Source organism: Vulpes vulpes, chromosome X, assembly GCF_048418805.1.
Source record: "Vulpes vulpes isolate BD-2025 chromosome X, VulVul3, whole genome shotgun sequence".
Lineage (NCBI taxonomy): Eukaryota > Metazoa > Chordata > Mammalia > Carnivora > Canidae > Vulpes > Vulpes vulpes.
In genome coordinates this window covers 71,842,092-71,857,638 of record NC_132796.1, presented here as the reverse complement: position 1 = coordinate 71,857,638, position 15,547 = coordinate 71,842,092, and the positions used below count along the sequence as shown (strand labels likewise).

The following is a 15,547-nucleotide window of genomic DNA, read 5'->3' as shown; positions in this document are numbered from 1 at the left end:
TTGCCTCTTCCTTCCCCTGTTCTTTTCCCTTTTTCCTTTCCCCCTACTTTTCTAGTACCTTCCCACATAGGATTGTTGTGAGTAGTAACTGTGTTAATATATATGAAACAGTTAAAACAAAGCCTGGCAATAGTTAAGTGCTATTTTTGCTATTATTTTTATTCTGCCTAAGACTTGCTAGTGTCCCCAGAGGGCCTGCCTAGAGCAAATAGTGTGGCATTCAGAATAAAAGGGATTGCTGGCCCTGATCAAGACATCCTTGGATGAGCTATTAGACCTCCAAATGGAATCCTGGCCTAATTTCCTGATCACCCAGTTCTCCAAGCTCAAAATCTCTATGCCATGTTGTGTGTTTCCAGAGGCAGGGCAGCAGGAAAGCCTAGAGGTGGCTTATAAAGTTGAGGGACTATTCTCTGTGCTGTTAGCTGTGTGCTAGTTCTGCTCCTTCCCTCATTTTGCATGCCAACTACCTGAAACAAGGGTGCAATAGCCTCTCTGAAACCTCAGTTATTTGATAAAACAATGTCATCCTTCTAATAATCCACAAAATGCAAATACTCATGGAACCTAAAGCATTCTACCAAAACAGTATCCCTTAAGGTGAGCCCTATTTGTTCTATTCTGACCCCCTTTACGGTCAGACTATTTAAACTATCCGTGTTAAAGCCCAAATTCCTGTTGCTTATAGCTAGTGATGTATTTGTCTGGAATCCTTCGTAAACTCTTTATGAGAACTAGTGCAATTTTCCATCCACTTTTACGGTCTTGGTGCAATTTTAAATTATCATCACTATGATTTACTATTTCTATTTGAGCAAATTTCCTACAGAGACTTTTCCTTTCAGCAGTCTAGACCTATACCAGGAAGTGACTTAGGTATAAGGGGAAGAGATGCCTTTTGAAAACCAGTTCAGATATTCTCCAAAGAGTTATCAGTTACTGACTGCTTTTTGCCCAAAGATGTTATACCGAGACCTGATTGCTAATTCCTGGGAATAAGGGAGAGCTAGAATTTTCAGTGAGTCCGTGCTCAACAAGAAGCTAGAGGTAAGACATTGACCTAATTCACTCCAAAGCTGCTTGGTTATGCAAATGAAGCCATCAGGGGATGGGGAGAGAGAACTTCTTTGAGGACCCTGAAATAAATGGGCCACGTGTGACTTTCAGTTTCTATAGGGGTTCATGTGCACTGACAGAGGGTGTTTGAAACACAAAAGCCCTAATCCCAGGCTTTCCTTCTCACTCTCTGAGAAGCATCACCAGATGCCCTGAGAGTTAATGTTGGTTATCTGAACCTCAAGAAGAAGCTCATCTCATTGCCTGGCTTCCCTAAAACAAAAACAAACTATAGTCAGTTAGCTTATCCCTTAGAAGAAGGAAATTCTAGAGAGTCAAGATAAGTTAAATTTTAGACAAGTCGTACATTGGGATACACTGGAGTTCAAGATCACTGGCCAATGAAGAAACAGACTAGTCAGAAATAAAAACAGAGTAAAAAATACTGGCCAAAAATGGAGCAGAAAATAAAGGAATGGGAAAGCCAAGCTCTCAAAAATTGCTATCTGGAGTGGAAATTGGTAAAATGCTTCTGGAAACTACTTTGTCAATATATTGCAAAATGCAAAATGCACATACTTTTTGACTTGGTAAATGATGCTTATATAGAGATTCTAATATCATGGGAAAATAACCAGGAATACTGTTAAACAAGACATTTAGATGTTTTGGGAAAAAGTTGTGTTGAGTGGATGGATGGATAGATAATGTTAAGAAATACAAGTAAACTACAAATACTATGTGCAATAGGATCTCAAATATAAGAAAAATGCAGAGAAGAGATGGGAGGTAATATGCCTGAATATCAATGCCTTTGGATAATGAGCTTGTAAATGATGTTTTCTTTTTAATATTCTTGTACTTGAAACATTTTTTATAATGAACATGTGCTGTTTTGATATCAAAAGAGAGAATACGTAAAATGTATGAGCCAGGGAAAACAAAAACTAAACTGAAAAAGAAGTCCATTCAAGTCCAGAGTGAAAGATGTACACCCCAGTAGTCACCCTCAGAGCAGAGGGACAGTGCTCAAAGTATTACCACCAGTCTAACGCTGAGTGCAACTTCGTATTAGCTATCTGGCTCTCACGTAAAATGTTAATATGAAAGGCTGAAGAAGAACCAGAAACCTGAGACCTCTTAGAGAGGACTGCAGCAGATTAAAATTTCCCTGATTAACACCGAGCCAGAAAACTGATTTTGGCTGGAGGGCTTCACCACAAATTTGGTCACCTATAGCACTGACTGTGAAACTTATCAAATAATTAGGTTTCACTGGTGCCTGAATAGGGCTTCTTGGGAACTCAGAAGGAGTATTTTGGTTTCTTTGTTGCTATGGTTATATTCTAAAGAAAACTTCTCCTCTGGTTCCATGGCCAGGGAAGTCTCACTGAAAATCTCAATCAGAACCTAAGAGATGCTTCTGAGGACTGAGGAGATTTTTGGTAAGCTAAATATAGCCAATCATACCCTATTCTAATTTCAGACAGTTGATAATTCTACCAGATTTCATAGTAAAACATCAGGAAGACAGGACTGAAATGGGGAACAAGGGATAACAGGGACCACATAGGCCCACAAATAAGCCAGACCTGAGTTTGTCACTTTGAGTAACTGAGCATTCATTCTGAGTGGAAAACTATGACCATGCGTACAAGGATGTGCATGGCGGCATTGTTTATAACTGAAAACAAGCAATCTAAATATCTAGCAATAGGAGAATGGATAAATCAAATGTGATGTATTCATCATATAGAATATTTTATGCTGGGATGCCTGGGTGGCTCAGCGGTTGAGCGCCTGCCTTTGGCTCAGGGCGTGATCCCCAAGACCTGGGATCAAGTCCCACATTGGGCTTCCAGCATGGAGCCTGCTTCTCCCTCTGCCTGTGTCTTTGCCTCTCTCTCTCTCTCTCTCATAAATAAATAAAATAAAATCTTTTTAAAAAATAATACTTTGTGCATATAAAATAAATTAAAATGTATGAACTAGATAGAGCTTTAACCAAGATAAAACATTATACTGAGAGGGGTACCTGGGTGGCTCAGTCGGGTGAGCATTCAAACTTGTGATTTCGGCTCAGGTCATGATCTCATGGGTGGTGAGATCAAGCCCCATGTGGGGCTCCACGCTCAGCAGGGAGTTGGCTTGGGATTCTCTCTCCCTCTCCTTCTGCCCCTCCCCCCACAGTGCTTGAGTACTCTTTCTCTCTCTCTAAAATAAATAAATAAATCTCTTTTTTATAAGTGTTTTTAAAGATTTTATTAAATAAATAAATCTTTACAAAATTTATACTGAGAAGAAAAGCAAGTTGCTGAAGAATATGTACCCTGTAAAACATGCAAACCAATACTAAATACCTTTCATGGATACTTACATATGCAGTAACAATATAAAAACATGCCTAGGAATGATTAACATGAAATTCAAGATATAGTTAACTTCTGAGGAAGGAGGGGATTGATTGCAGAGGAGTATACAAGGAGGTTTTGACTCTATGGTTAGTATTTTATTTCTGAAAAACGCCGGAAGCAATTATGGCACTATGTTAGAATTTTATAGAGCTAAGTGGTGAGTACCTGAGTGTAGTGTTAGTCTCTGTACTATTTGTCACACTTCATAATATAAAAGAAAGTACATTTGATCAAAAATTTACACTCACACTATGCAATAACAACCCTAGGGACAAAGAGTTGGCAGGTGTTCCACATAAGTCTCATATTTTTATCGAATCAACAATGAAAAAAAGTCCTGAAAAGAAAACAGCAAGTAACACCAGTTAGGATCTCTTTCTGAAAGACTGAAAGGAAAATGTAAGAAAATCTGGCATGGCAGGGTTAAGAAGAGTCCACATATGGGAAAAAGTACAGTTGACAGTTAACAGGGATAAATCATCCTTTTTAGCTTGGAGGATTATTGCAGAGGAAAATGCTCCAGGATCCTGTACTCTCTCTTATCCCCTGAATTTACCATCATTTCCTCTTTTGTCAAATGTTCCTAGAAGATGCAGAGGTTTCTGTCTCTACTGCTCTTTGATGGTAGCCATGGGGGATGACAGGTGGTGAGATGGATAGCATCAAAACTTATTGAAAGCAAAAAAAAAAAAAATCTCTCTAGGAGGCAATGAGGTAGGTATTACAGAAACAGCAAGGGCTGCGGAGTTATGGATGAGGTTGGGCAGATCACACAACTTCCATGAATCTCACTTTCCTCACCTCTTTGTTGTAAGAAATAAATGAAATACTGAGTATAAAATAATGCTTGATGGGTAGACTGCACTGAGAAAAACAAGAATTTCCTTCCATTCCCCTCAGAAGAAAAGGGAATAGACAGACTTTTTGGGTACTTAAGTAAGGCTTTAAATGAGAAATAGAGAATGATGTTTCTTGGATATTCTGGCTAAGTAGCTATTTGAACTATGACTGACTGGTTATTTCTAAATAGCATTTCCTGGACTCTTCCCAATCATAGGCAGGCTGTGTAGTCTTCTGAATTTTGCTCTGGTGTTTATCTTACCTTGAGCAATGATAGGACCAAAGGTGATTTAGTTTACCAATCCGACAGGTGCTTTTCGTATCAATTCCTTGGCATAGCGCTGTTTTTAAGATGGCTGAACTCTTATTAACAAGCATCCTCTTTATGAATTCTGCTGCTCCATAGGAAGCTGGGAGGCTGCAAAAGGTGGCCACATGAAAATCCTTGCATTTGTAGTTTAAAAAGAGAACATTATAATGCTGGAATTCTGTATTTTTAAAAAGATTTTATTCATTTATTCATGAGAGACACACACAGAGAGGCAGAGACATAGGCAGAAGGAGAAGCAGGCTTCCTATGGGGACCCTGATGTGGGACTTGATCCCAGGACCCTGGGATCACAACCTGAGCCAAAGGCAGATTCTCAACCACTGAGCCACCACGTGCCCCTGGAATTCTGTATTTTAAATGAAGAACCTGTGTCTTTCTATTATTTTTCCTCCTCTTTCTTTATGTGAACATCAGTGTGTGAATGTGTGTGTGTTAACATTCATGTCACTTCCGGTTTCCACCCCCACCCCCACCGTCTGAGTGAAGTGGGGGGTCAGCCGCACGGTGCATCTTTTGTGGTCAAATTAACTGTCAGCTGCTGAAATTGTTAGAAGAAAATTTAGAAGCTACCATAAAGAAGTTGCAACTGCCCTCTAATGCAGTGTCCATCACACACAAACCTTCAGGAAAAATGCACCTCCTTTCACATTATTGGTGGATGAATCAGTGCTGACTAAGGAAGAACGACCACATTTTCAGGCTGTGTGTGTCTGGACTGGATCACAAGGAATAAGGGGAAAGCAGTCAAAGAAGGGACAACCAGACCTTGGAAATCCTGGGAATTCTTCAACTCCATGATCTAGTGGTAGAGGCTATTTCTGGTAGAGGCCACCCTTTGCTGAGAGGGGTGATGGCTAGTGAGAGGCTTACTTACTTCCTCATACTTAGACCAGCACTAAACCCTAACCCAACAGACACTTGAAAGAGAGGAAGGCTTCCTCTTGTACAAACTGGATTTGTTCTAAAAGAGAAAAAGAGCAGAGGCAGTTTCCAGAAGGACCTATCTTATAGGAAGTAAGAGCAGAGGCCAAGACTCAAGTGGATGCTGGGTCAGAGCAGGGAATGCATCCATCAAGAGCTTGCAACAAAACTAAAGGTAAAATGATGGGTATGCTTTACTCAGCTAAAAGAAGCAAAACTGGATGTAGTTTGTTAGGATGCTTCTGATCCAATTTACTGAGCATGCTACTTATTTTCATTAAGGCTTTATTTTATCTCGTGCAAGTTGAGTCTTTCTGATTGTGAAGAGCTACTTAATTGGAATTCACAGTGAAAAAAATGTGATCTCATTACAAGGATCTTGATGAGTTGACAGTTCTTGAGAATATAATATTACTTGGTTACCACTATTTCTGAATAAATGAATAATTTTAATGTTGACAGAAATCTCTGTGGGGTTTGAGCATTAGAAAGTATTCTGGTTGTAAAGTCTTATCAGTTTGTCACTCCTGTAGAGACCATTTAAACCAGGTAGTCAGGGACCTGTGTGACCAGGTGTGGGGGGAAAAGTTTGCTCCTTGTCTAATTTTTCTCAAAAGATCATTTATAAACCATTGAATTAATCCACCACCAGAAGACAGTAGCATCGACATGGTGAATAAGTGGCAAAGTGATTATTTTGAACATCCCTGGTGTTCCTTTAACCTATTTTTAATGTCTCCCCAGTATGATAATAGAACCTTCTACACCACAGGAAAGAGCAAAATAACGGTGCGGATAGCCTCAGACTTTGATAAAAACTGCTCCCTTGTTTCTTTGGTGTGAGCAATAATCTGTGTTTGGCAGGTAGAAAAAAAATGCTGACATTATTTATTCTGCATAGACAGATAAAGCATAAGGAGTTTAGTTATAAAAAATGTCATCCCTCCTTAAGAAAAAAAACCCACGCAGCAGGGGTGGCTCAGCTGTTTAGCGCCGCCTTCAGCCCAGGGCGCGATCCTGGAGACGGGATCGAGTCCCACATCCGGCTCCCTGCATGGAGCCTGCTTCTCCCCCTGCCTGTGTCTCTGCCTCTCTCTCTCTCTCTCTCTCTCTCTCTCTCTGTCTGTCTGTCTTTCATGAATAAATGAGTAAAATCTTTAAAAAAGAAAAGAACCCCACCTATAACAAAATTTGAGGGAAGCTGGTGATCTGTTTCAGTACTTATTTTGTACTGATTAAGTGCCCCATTTTGTGATAGTATTTATATTTTCACTTAATCTTTCTAAGGAAGGTTTGGAATTATTCATAGACTTTAAATGAATATGCAATTGTGTGTAAACTGTAAGTGAATAACTAATATGAAGCATGTTTTGTGTGAATGAAAAAAACCAACGGTGATTTCTTTTGTAACTTTCTTTGCATTTTTGCACTTCAGCTACCTAAACTGAATCTTTCCTAGAGTATTCTAAGTTTGGAGAGAGTAAACAAATTACTTTTCGTAAATAACCAGAGATGGCACCCATAAGAGTAGACAGTTGCATCACTTTTGTAAGACAGTGTCTAAAAGAACCATCCTAAGAAAAGGAGGGGCGGGGGCAGCCCGGGTGGCTCAGCGGTTTAGCGCCGCCTTCAGCCCAGGGTGTGATCCTAGAGACCGGGGATGGAGTCCCCGCATGGAGCCTCCTTCTCTCTCTCCCTCTGCCTGTGTCTGTTGTTCTGTGTGTCTCTCATGAATAAATAAATAAAGTCTTTAAAAATAAAAAGGAGGGGGAAACACAAACCAAAACACGCACACACAAAAAAACTAAAACACACACTCACAAACCAAAAACAAAACAAAAGCAACTCCCTCCCCCAAAATTATTTTTCAATTTTAGAACAAAGCTTCTACCCTTTGTAGCTGAGCTAGTGGTTGATGGGCAAAATCAGTTGGGCAGCAGTTAGTATATGTCCATACCTGCAGGTGCAGCCTCCATATCCTTATTATATGCCTTGTTTACAGACCCCAGTGGGACAATGTTTGAAAAAATTGCATTCACTGTCTAGGAAACTGGGAACTGAAAGTCCAATATCTGCCTCAGTGAAGTTTTGGCACCTGCATTATCCCTTCTGGGGATATCAGTGTCAACAGCTGCACAGAGACTGTTGCTGTTCACAGATTCTGCACGTATCACAAAAAGGTGGTTAGTATAAAGTGGCCTCTAGACATTACTAAGCACACAGGTACATGTCATTTGACATCCAGAGCATTCCATTGCCTTATACAAAAACCCAGTGTATGTGAACTCATGCCGAATCTGTCCTTCCAATTCACCTTTATACCTGAAAACTGACAGAGATGGAAGCTATGGAAGGAGGATGTCAAGGTAGGAAGAAGGCTCTTTATTAGCTTTGCATGATTCTGTTCCATTTGAAACTAGGTGGTCAGGTTGAGAGGGAACCAGGAGGGATAAGGAATAATGTGCTGGGTCCTCAAGAACTTTCATTATCAACAGCACACAAGTGAGCTCCAGAAAGAAGAAGCTATGGCTGCAGTGATACTGGAGAGCATCTTTCTGAAGCGATCTCAACAGAAAAAGAAAACATCACCTTTAAACTTCAAGAAGCGCCTCTTTCTCTTGACTATGCACAAACTTTCCTACTATGAGTATGACTTTGAACGTGGGGTAAGTTTTTCTGTTGTGAAACCTGAATATCAAGGACTTAGCCTTAGATCTTCCTTGAGGACTAGATATTTTTGGTTGGAGGAGGGAGGTGGTAGGGATCGAGGTATATTTCAAACTCAGAAAAATGTTTCTTAGCCTAGAACTAACTACAGCCATGTTGGCACAAAAAATTCAAAGGTGTTAAGAAGCCATGGGGGCAATCTTACCATGGAATCTTGCAACTGATCATTCATTAAATGCTGTTGAGAATGAAATCCACGTCTTGAAAATTATTCTTCATTTTTTATGGTAAAGGCACACACAGTCATCCACTCTTCTATAGTATTTGCCCTCTGATAGTCAAAAAAGTTTAGATTAATAGATCTGGAAGTTTTGTTGTATTTTTTTTTTTCAAAATGACAGGTCCTGATGAATAGAACGCGGGTGTCACCTCACTATGTTGAATGATTAGATAACAAAATCTAATCATCTGGTTGCTTAATCATTCCTAATCTTTCTCCATTTTGTTTCTCATTCTCTTTCTCAGAGAAGAGGCAGTAAGAAGGGTTCAATAGATGTTGAGAAGATCACCTGCGTTGAAACAGTGGTTCCTGAAAAAAATCCTCCCCCTGAAAGACAGATTCCAGTAAGTAGAGACCATTGTCAGAGCAGGAATGGGGTGGTTAAGAAACTTGGAACACTTCAACTCTCTGTAAATAAACTGGTGATGCTGTGCAATGTGGTAGAGTTCCCTTACAAAATTCTTCACTCTGGAACATATGGGTTATACTGAATCTCAGCATTTTCCTTCCAGATGCAGAACTCAACCTTGAAAAATTCTAACACCAATTTTACGATGATTTTTTTAAAGGAATCTCTACAACCAATGTGGGGCTCAACCTCACAATCCTGAGATGAAGAATTGCATGCTCCACTAACTGAGCCCCCCAAAAGCCCCATATATGAAATTTTCAAACTCATCAGAGATGATTGGTTTTATTCTCTGAGATACCAGGATCAGATTTATGGGCTTGAGTTAGTCTGAAAGCCAGAATTCTAGGTCTCTGAGTCATGAGATTCTTTAACAACTCACTGTTTATTCTTTGATTTCCCAGAGCCTTTCCAAGGCATAATGGCTATAGATTTCTAAGTCGAGTTTTTAAAAAATGTCATTTATTATTTTTCCTAATTACAAGAGTAATGTGTACTTATTTTAGAAACTCTGGAAAATACAACAAAGCACAATAAAGAAAATAAAATCTTGCATGATCCCATCATCCAGCTAAAATAACTATTGTATGTTGGTGTACAGACTTACAGATGTTTTTCTCCACTAGCAACACATACATTCATACTAAGAGTATATTATATATTTATTTTTGTAAAGTTTATTTATTCAAGGGGCACCTGGGTGGCTCAGTTGGTTAAGCATCCAACTCTTGGTTTCAGCTCCGCTCATGATCTCGTGGATCCTGAGATCCAGCCCTGTGTATGGCTTCCCTTGCAGCAGGGAGTTGGCTTGAAGAGTCTCTCCCTCTACCCCTCCCCCCACTCGCATTCTCTTTCTCTCTGAAATAAATACATCTTTTAAAAAAGTTTATTAAAGTAATCTCTCTCTACACCCAATTTAGGGCTCAAACTCAGGACTCTCAGATCGAGTCACATGTTCTTTAGACTGAGTGTGCCAGACATCCCTATGGTATATATTTAAAACATAGAATCATACTACACATCTTGCTTTGTAATCTACTTTCTCAATTTAACGATATATGGAAACTTTCCCCATGACAATAGATACTCTTTAATAACGTGATTTTAATGGCTGTGTGGTATTCTCTATTATTAATATATTGCAATTTGTTTAACCAATCTCCTATTACTACACATCTGTTTCCAACTTGATATTATAAAAATGTTGAGAATATCCTTGGATACATCTTTATGTACTTTTCCTATTCTTTTTCTTATAATAACTTCCTAGAAGTAAAATATTATTCTTCTCTTTACTAGATCTGCACAATTTGGTTATGTTTATCTTTTTATTCTATTTTATTTTATAGGAGTGTAATTTAAATTTCATACACTCCTATAAGCTATGTATGAGAGTATCTCTATTTCTCTACATTCTTTCCAATATCAGATATTTTAAATGCTTGTTAATTTGACAGCCAAGAAAAGTGGTATTTCATTGCTGACTTATTTTTCAATTTTTTGTTGCCCATGAGGTTGAACGTTTATATGTCTTACAGTTCATTTCTATTTTTCTATTTGTGAACTGCCTGTTCATTTTTTTGCCCATCTTTCCATTAGAATGTTTACCCTATTGCTAGTACTTTTTAAGAGATCTTGATATATTAAAAGTACTAATCCTTTAATTGTAATATATATTGAAAATATTTTTCCCAGTTTTTATCTTTGAATTTTATTTATGATGTTTTTTACTTGTTCATTGTTACTATTCTGGGTTTTAAAATTTATGTCATCAAATTAACTCATCTTTTCTTAATGATTCTAATCTTTAGCATTATATTGGGAAGTCGTGTCTCCCATAAGATTATATACACGGTCACTTAGTTTTTTCCTCTGTCCGTTCATAGTTCCATTTTTATATTAAACTTTTGAATCCATTCAGAATTTACTTTGGCTTATGCTGTGAAATAGCCACCTAACTGCCCCACATACACACACACACCAAAATTAGTGGTTAAATATTTGTCCCAGCACCATTGATTAACCTCCCTTTCCTCAATGGTTTGAAATGGCTGAGGTTTTTTTGAACATGTATGTTCTGAATCCTATGAATGTATCCTATGATATGTATGCCTACTGGATTAAAGGAAACAATCCATAATAATTAATATTATCTGTGCAGGAAATTCTTCTGGAGTGATTGCAAAGGACTCCTAGCACCTAAGGAAATCCAAAAAAGAACAATGCATCAACCAATAACTATGCTTTCTTTAAGTTTTTATTTTAATTCTAGTTTTTTAACATGCAGTATTATATTAGTTTCAGGTGTACAATATAGTAATTCAACAGTTCCATACATCACCTGTGGTCATCAAAAGTGTGCTCCTTAATTTCCATCACCTATTTAACCCAACACCCCCCCACACACACACACACATGCACCTACCTCCCCTCTGGTAACATTCAGATTGTTCCCCATACTTAAAAATCTGTTTCTTGCTTTGACTTTCTCATTTTTTTCCTTTGCTTGTTTGTTTCTTAAATTCCACATATGAGTGAAATCACATGGCATTTGTCTTTCTCTGTCTTATTTCACTTAGCATCATACTCTAGCTCCATCCATGTCATTGTAAATGGCAAGATTTCATTCTTTTAATGAGTGAATAACATTCCATTGTATATATATATATATATATATATATATATGTGTGTGTGTGTATATATATATATACATATATATATACATATATATATATATATATATATATATATATATATATATAATCTTCTTTATCCATTCATTAATTGTTGGACACTTTGGCTGCTTCCATATCTCGGCTATTTTAAGTAATGCTGCTATAAATATCAGGGTGCACATATCCCTTCAAATTAGTGTTTTTGTATTCTTTGGGCAAATGCCCAGTAGTGAGATTCCTGGGTTGTTTTTAACTTTTTGAGGGACTTCCACACTGTTTTCCACAGTGGGATATGCTTTCATCTTTCATTGCAGAGAAGGGGTGAAGAGTCCAGTGAAATGGAGCAGATTTCAATCATTGAAAGGTTCCCTTACCCCTTCCAGGTAAGGTATTTTCTCTCACCAGCTCTCAAAGGTACCTGTAATGTAATAATTAGGGATAGGTTGCAGGACACAGTGAAGAATACTAGGTCCCAGTGAACAGAATTCGAGGAAAACAAGGAAGCTGAAGTGAAAAATGAGACTGACATGGGCTAAGAGTCTTTGCTTTTCTATTTTCCCAATTTAACATAGTAACTTTTAGTCCTTTCACCTCAAAAAGAATCCATAATGGCAATAATTCTATTATGGTGTGTTTTGTCCTTGGTAACTGCATTGAGAATGATGCTCTGTTTGTTGAGTGAGCATTTCACTTCCTTCTGGTTCTGCCTATCTGTATAATGGTGGTCATGTGGGTTGAAAAGACAGAAAAAGGGGAGGGACAGAGTAGTATTAGGAAGTTCTGTATGGGGAAGGCTTATTAGACTTATACATAAACCTAAATTATATTCTAGTCTGAAACAACTGAAGAGCCACATAGACATCTGTTTCATAGATCCATTGTAATCCATGAAGGAGAGCAAGAGCTTCAGATTCAATCTCCAATTTGGCTTGCTTGTGTCCCAAAAACTCTGTAGGTCACATGTTGTGAATATAGCAGTCTCTGCAAACAGTGAAAGCCAGAAAAGGAAGTGGAAAGTCTCAGGGGAGGGGGCTTTCTGTCATGGATTTATGAGCACAGCAAGACTAACAAGAAAAAAGAAAGATGTGTGAGGATCTTGTTTATGTCCCTGACTGTATCATAGTTTACAAAACCTGTGAAATAGGAGTGTTTTAGACATAGTTTTTATTATTGTTGTCTTTCAACTAGATGATGTTGTTTGGCTGGGCTAGTGGATGATACTAAATAGCAAGTAATTCAAATTAATTTACATTTGATTTCAGAATCCACTATGTAATGTCTATTACATCTGTGAGGTTTGGAACATGTTTCATGCACCTCCAGAACACTTAACACAACAATGCCTCGTACATTTGAAGTTGTTAAAAAATATTGTTTGATTTGATGACAATGTTTAATATGTACTTTACTCTTTTTGAAGTAAATATATACTTTACCCTTTTGTGGTTCCTAACTTGGTTTATTTTGGCAAGGGGAGGCCACTAGGCAGTAGGAGAAAAATTGGCCATGAGTTAAAATTTTGCTTCATATTATCTAAGTGAATAATCCATATGTAACAATCAAGACTTGAGTTACACAAATCATTACTTCATTTTCTCTTCTATACAAACTCAAGGTTTAATCAGATCATAAAATATACTTTGTTGAATAAACACAAATCCAAGTCTCCATCAAGGCTGGGGGAAATATTATGAACTAAGTTGACACACAAATTGAAACACAAGTTAAGAGGATGGAGGACTATTTAAAAAGCTAAGAGCTTCTAAGTCTTACAACCCTGGATATGAATTGTTCAGGAATTTTTCAGACAGTTTACATGAGGCTGGCTGAAGACTACCTTTCTTTGTTTCCCACTATGAATATACAGATTTGTAGCTTAACATTAGTTCCTTCAAAGACATTCTTTTTTTTTCTAAATCCTAACTGCTGAAGTCTGTGTGTCCATTGCTTCAGGTTGTATATGATGAAGGGCCTCTTTATGTCTTCTCCCCAACTGAAGAACTGAGGAAGCGTTGGATTCACCAGCTTAAAAACGGTGAGAATTATTTGGAAAATAAACTAGTTTCCAAAGAAATAAGAAAGGAAGAGGGGAAGGAAGAAAAAGAGAGAGAGAAGTGAGGAAAGAGAGAGAGATGGAGACAGAAAAGGAAAGAGAAAAGAAGAATAGATAGAAGGAGTGAGGTGAGAGAAAGGAAAAGAAGAGGTGAAAGGGAAGGAAGGAAAGAGAGGAGGGAGGAGGCAAAAAGGACGACAGGGTGGAAGGATGATAGATTGCATTTTTTCCAATATTACTGATACAATGGAGTTTAATATTCCATTACATGAATAAAAGATAATGTGCTAAACTAAGAGTTTCAACCCAGTTCCACCACTATCTCTCTAGTGCAATTCTGTAATTGCAGACACTATTTTCCTATCTATAAAAGAGTCCCACCCTTTACATCAATTACAAGGGTGGTGTGGTGTGGAATTCAATAGTTATTGCAATATTTCAAATCCTAAGCATAAAATATCTAATTCCAAAAATTAGATGATCATGAGAGCTCTTGAAGTCAGAGTAGAGAAGCTTCTTCCAAGCTCTCTTCTACCACTCACAAGCTGGGTGACTTCTGGCAAGTAGGCCAACAAACTTCTTCTGAGGCTCAGTTTCTTCTTCTGAAATAGAAATAATAATGATGCCTGCCATACCTACCTGCAGCGTTGTCGTAATGATCAAATGAGGTAATGTATGTGAGAGCACATAGAAAACTGTCAAACACTATACAGGAAAGAGCACTGTACATCTCTTCATTACGGGCAAATATTTTCTAAGGAACTATTTCATGTTCCTTGTTTTGTGAGGACTTAAACTTGAACATAGTTTCGGCATTTGACAAAGACCATACAATGCATTCAGATAAATTTGACTCTAGAGGTTTGCAGCACAGGATGCATGCAGACGTATTTGTGTGTATATATAGCCACATGTCAAGTGACTGAGAGATTAACTGGTTGAGTTGACATCAGGAAAGGCTGCCTAGAGAAACAGGAAGGATGGCAGACTGATAACAGCATGGTTGGGTTATTGCATGACAGCCTTTTGTCTTAACATTTAGATTCTGATATTTGGTGGCTCACTGTACCACCCTTATTCACTCCCTTGAGTACAGGTCTGATTGGCCAAAATAAAACCAAATCTCTCAAGCTGAAAGAGGAGAGGAGAAAGGAAAAAAATGGGTCATTTATTGAATTCTTGCTATGTGCCAGACACTGAGCTAGATACCTTATATTTATTATCTCACTTAATTCTTGCAGCAACCTTGTCTTAAAAACAACAATGGTAATAGCTAATACTTAGTGAGCACTTATGATGTTCTAGGCTCTGTGCCAAGTGTTTCAAATGTACTAGCTTTTAATCCTCATGAGAAGCTTATGAAGTATGTATCATTCCCCTGTTTACAAATGGGGGAACTGAAGTTCAAAGAGGTTTAGTAACCTACTCCTGGGCACACTGAGAGGTGAAGTCTGGATTTTTACCATATCCCTATGTCTCTATGACTCCAGAGCCTAAGCTTATTAATAGTTTCATGCTGCTTTGTTCTCAAGTCCAGAAATTACACCTATAGTTGGCTGCAAGATATTCTAGAGTAAGGACATGTTGAGATTGCAAACTGGTGATATCTTATACCACAAAGTCCAGTTCTTGGCATGTTTTGAGGTAAGCGGTCTGCTTTACCCTAGGGGTGCAAAATAAGCACACAGAGGGCATATATATTTGCACTTTCTTGGTTCCATCCACAATGCCTCACACAGCACCTTGCACGCAGAGAGGGACCAATAGTTGTGTTAACAGATTTTTCTGTTGAGTGTAAACAGCCACCACTATCTTGGGCTCCATGTTGATAGTCAGCTAGGATTTAGTGTGGAAACAGGGGAAGGTGGGATGTACTGAGGGAGAACCAGAAAAGACAAAAC

The 15,547-nt window shown here is 38.1% G+C and overlaps 1 protein-coding gene across 1 annotated transcript in view; it reads left to right on the top strand.

Moving 5' to 3' along the window:
* BTK (Bruton tyrosine kinase) overlaps positions 1-15,547 on the top strand; it is a 31,254-nt gene that overhangs the window by 1,100 nt on the left and 14,607 nt on the right. The window contains exons 2-5 of the mRNA XM_026006597.2: positions 8,058-8,228; positions 8,755-8,853; positions 11,908-11,976; positions 13,547-13,628. Of these exons, the coding sequence (XP_025862382.1) occupies positions 8,088-8,228; positions 8,755-8,853; positions 11,908-11,976; positions 13,547-13,628 (391 nt within the window). The 5' untranslated portion in view covers positions 8,058-8,087. The remainder of the gene's footprint in view (positions 1-8,057; positions 8,229-8,754; positions 8,854-11,907; positions 11,977-13,546; positions 13,629-15,547) is intronic.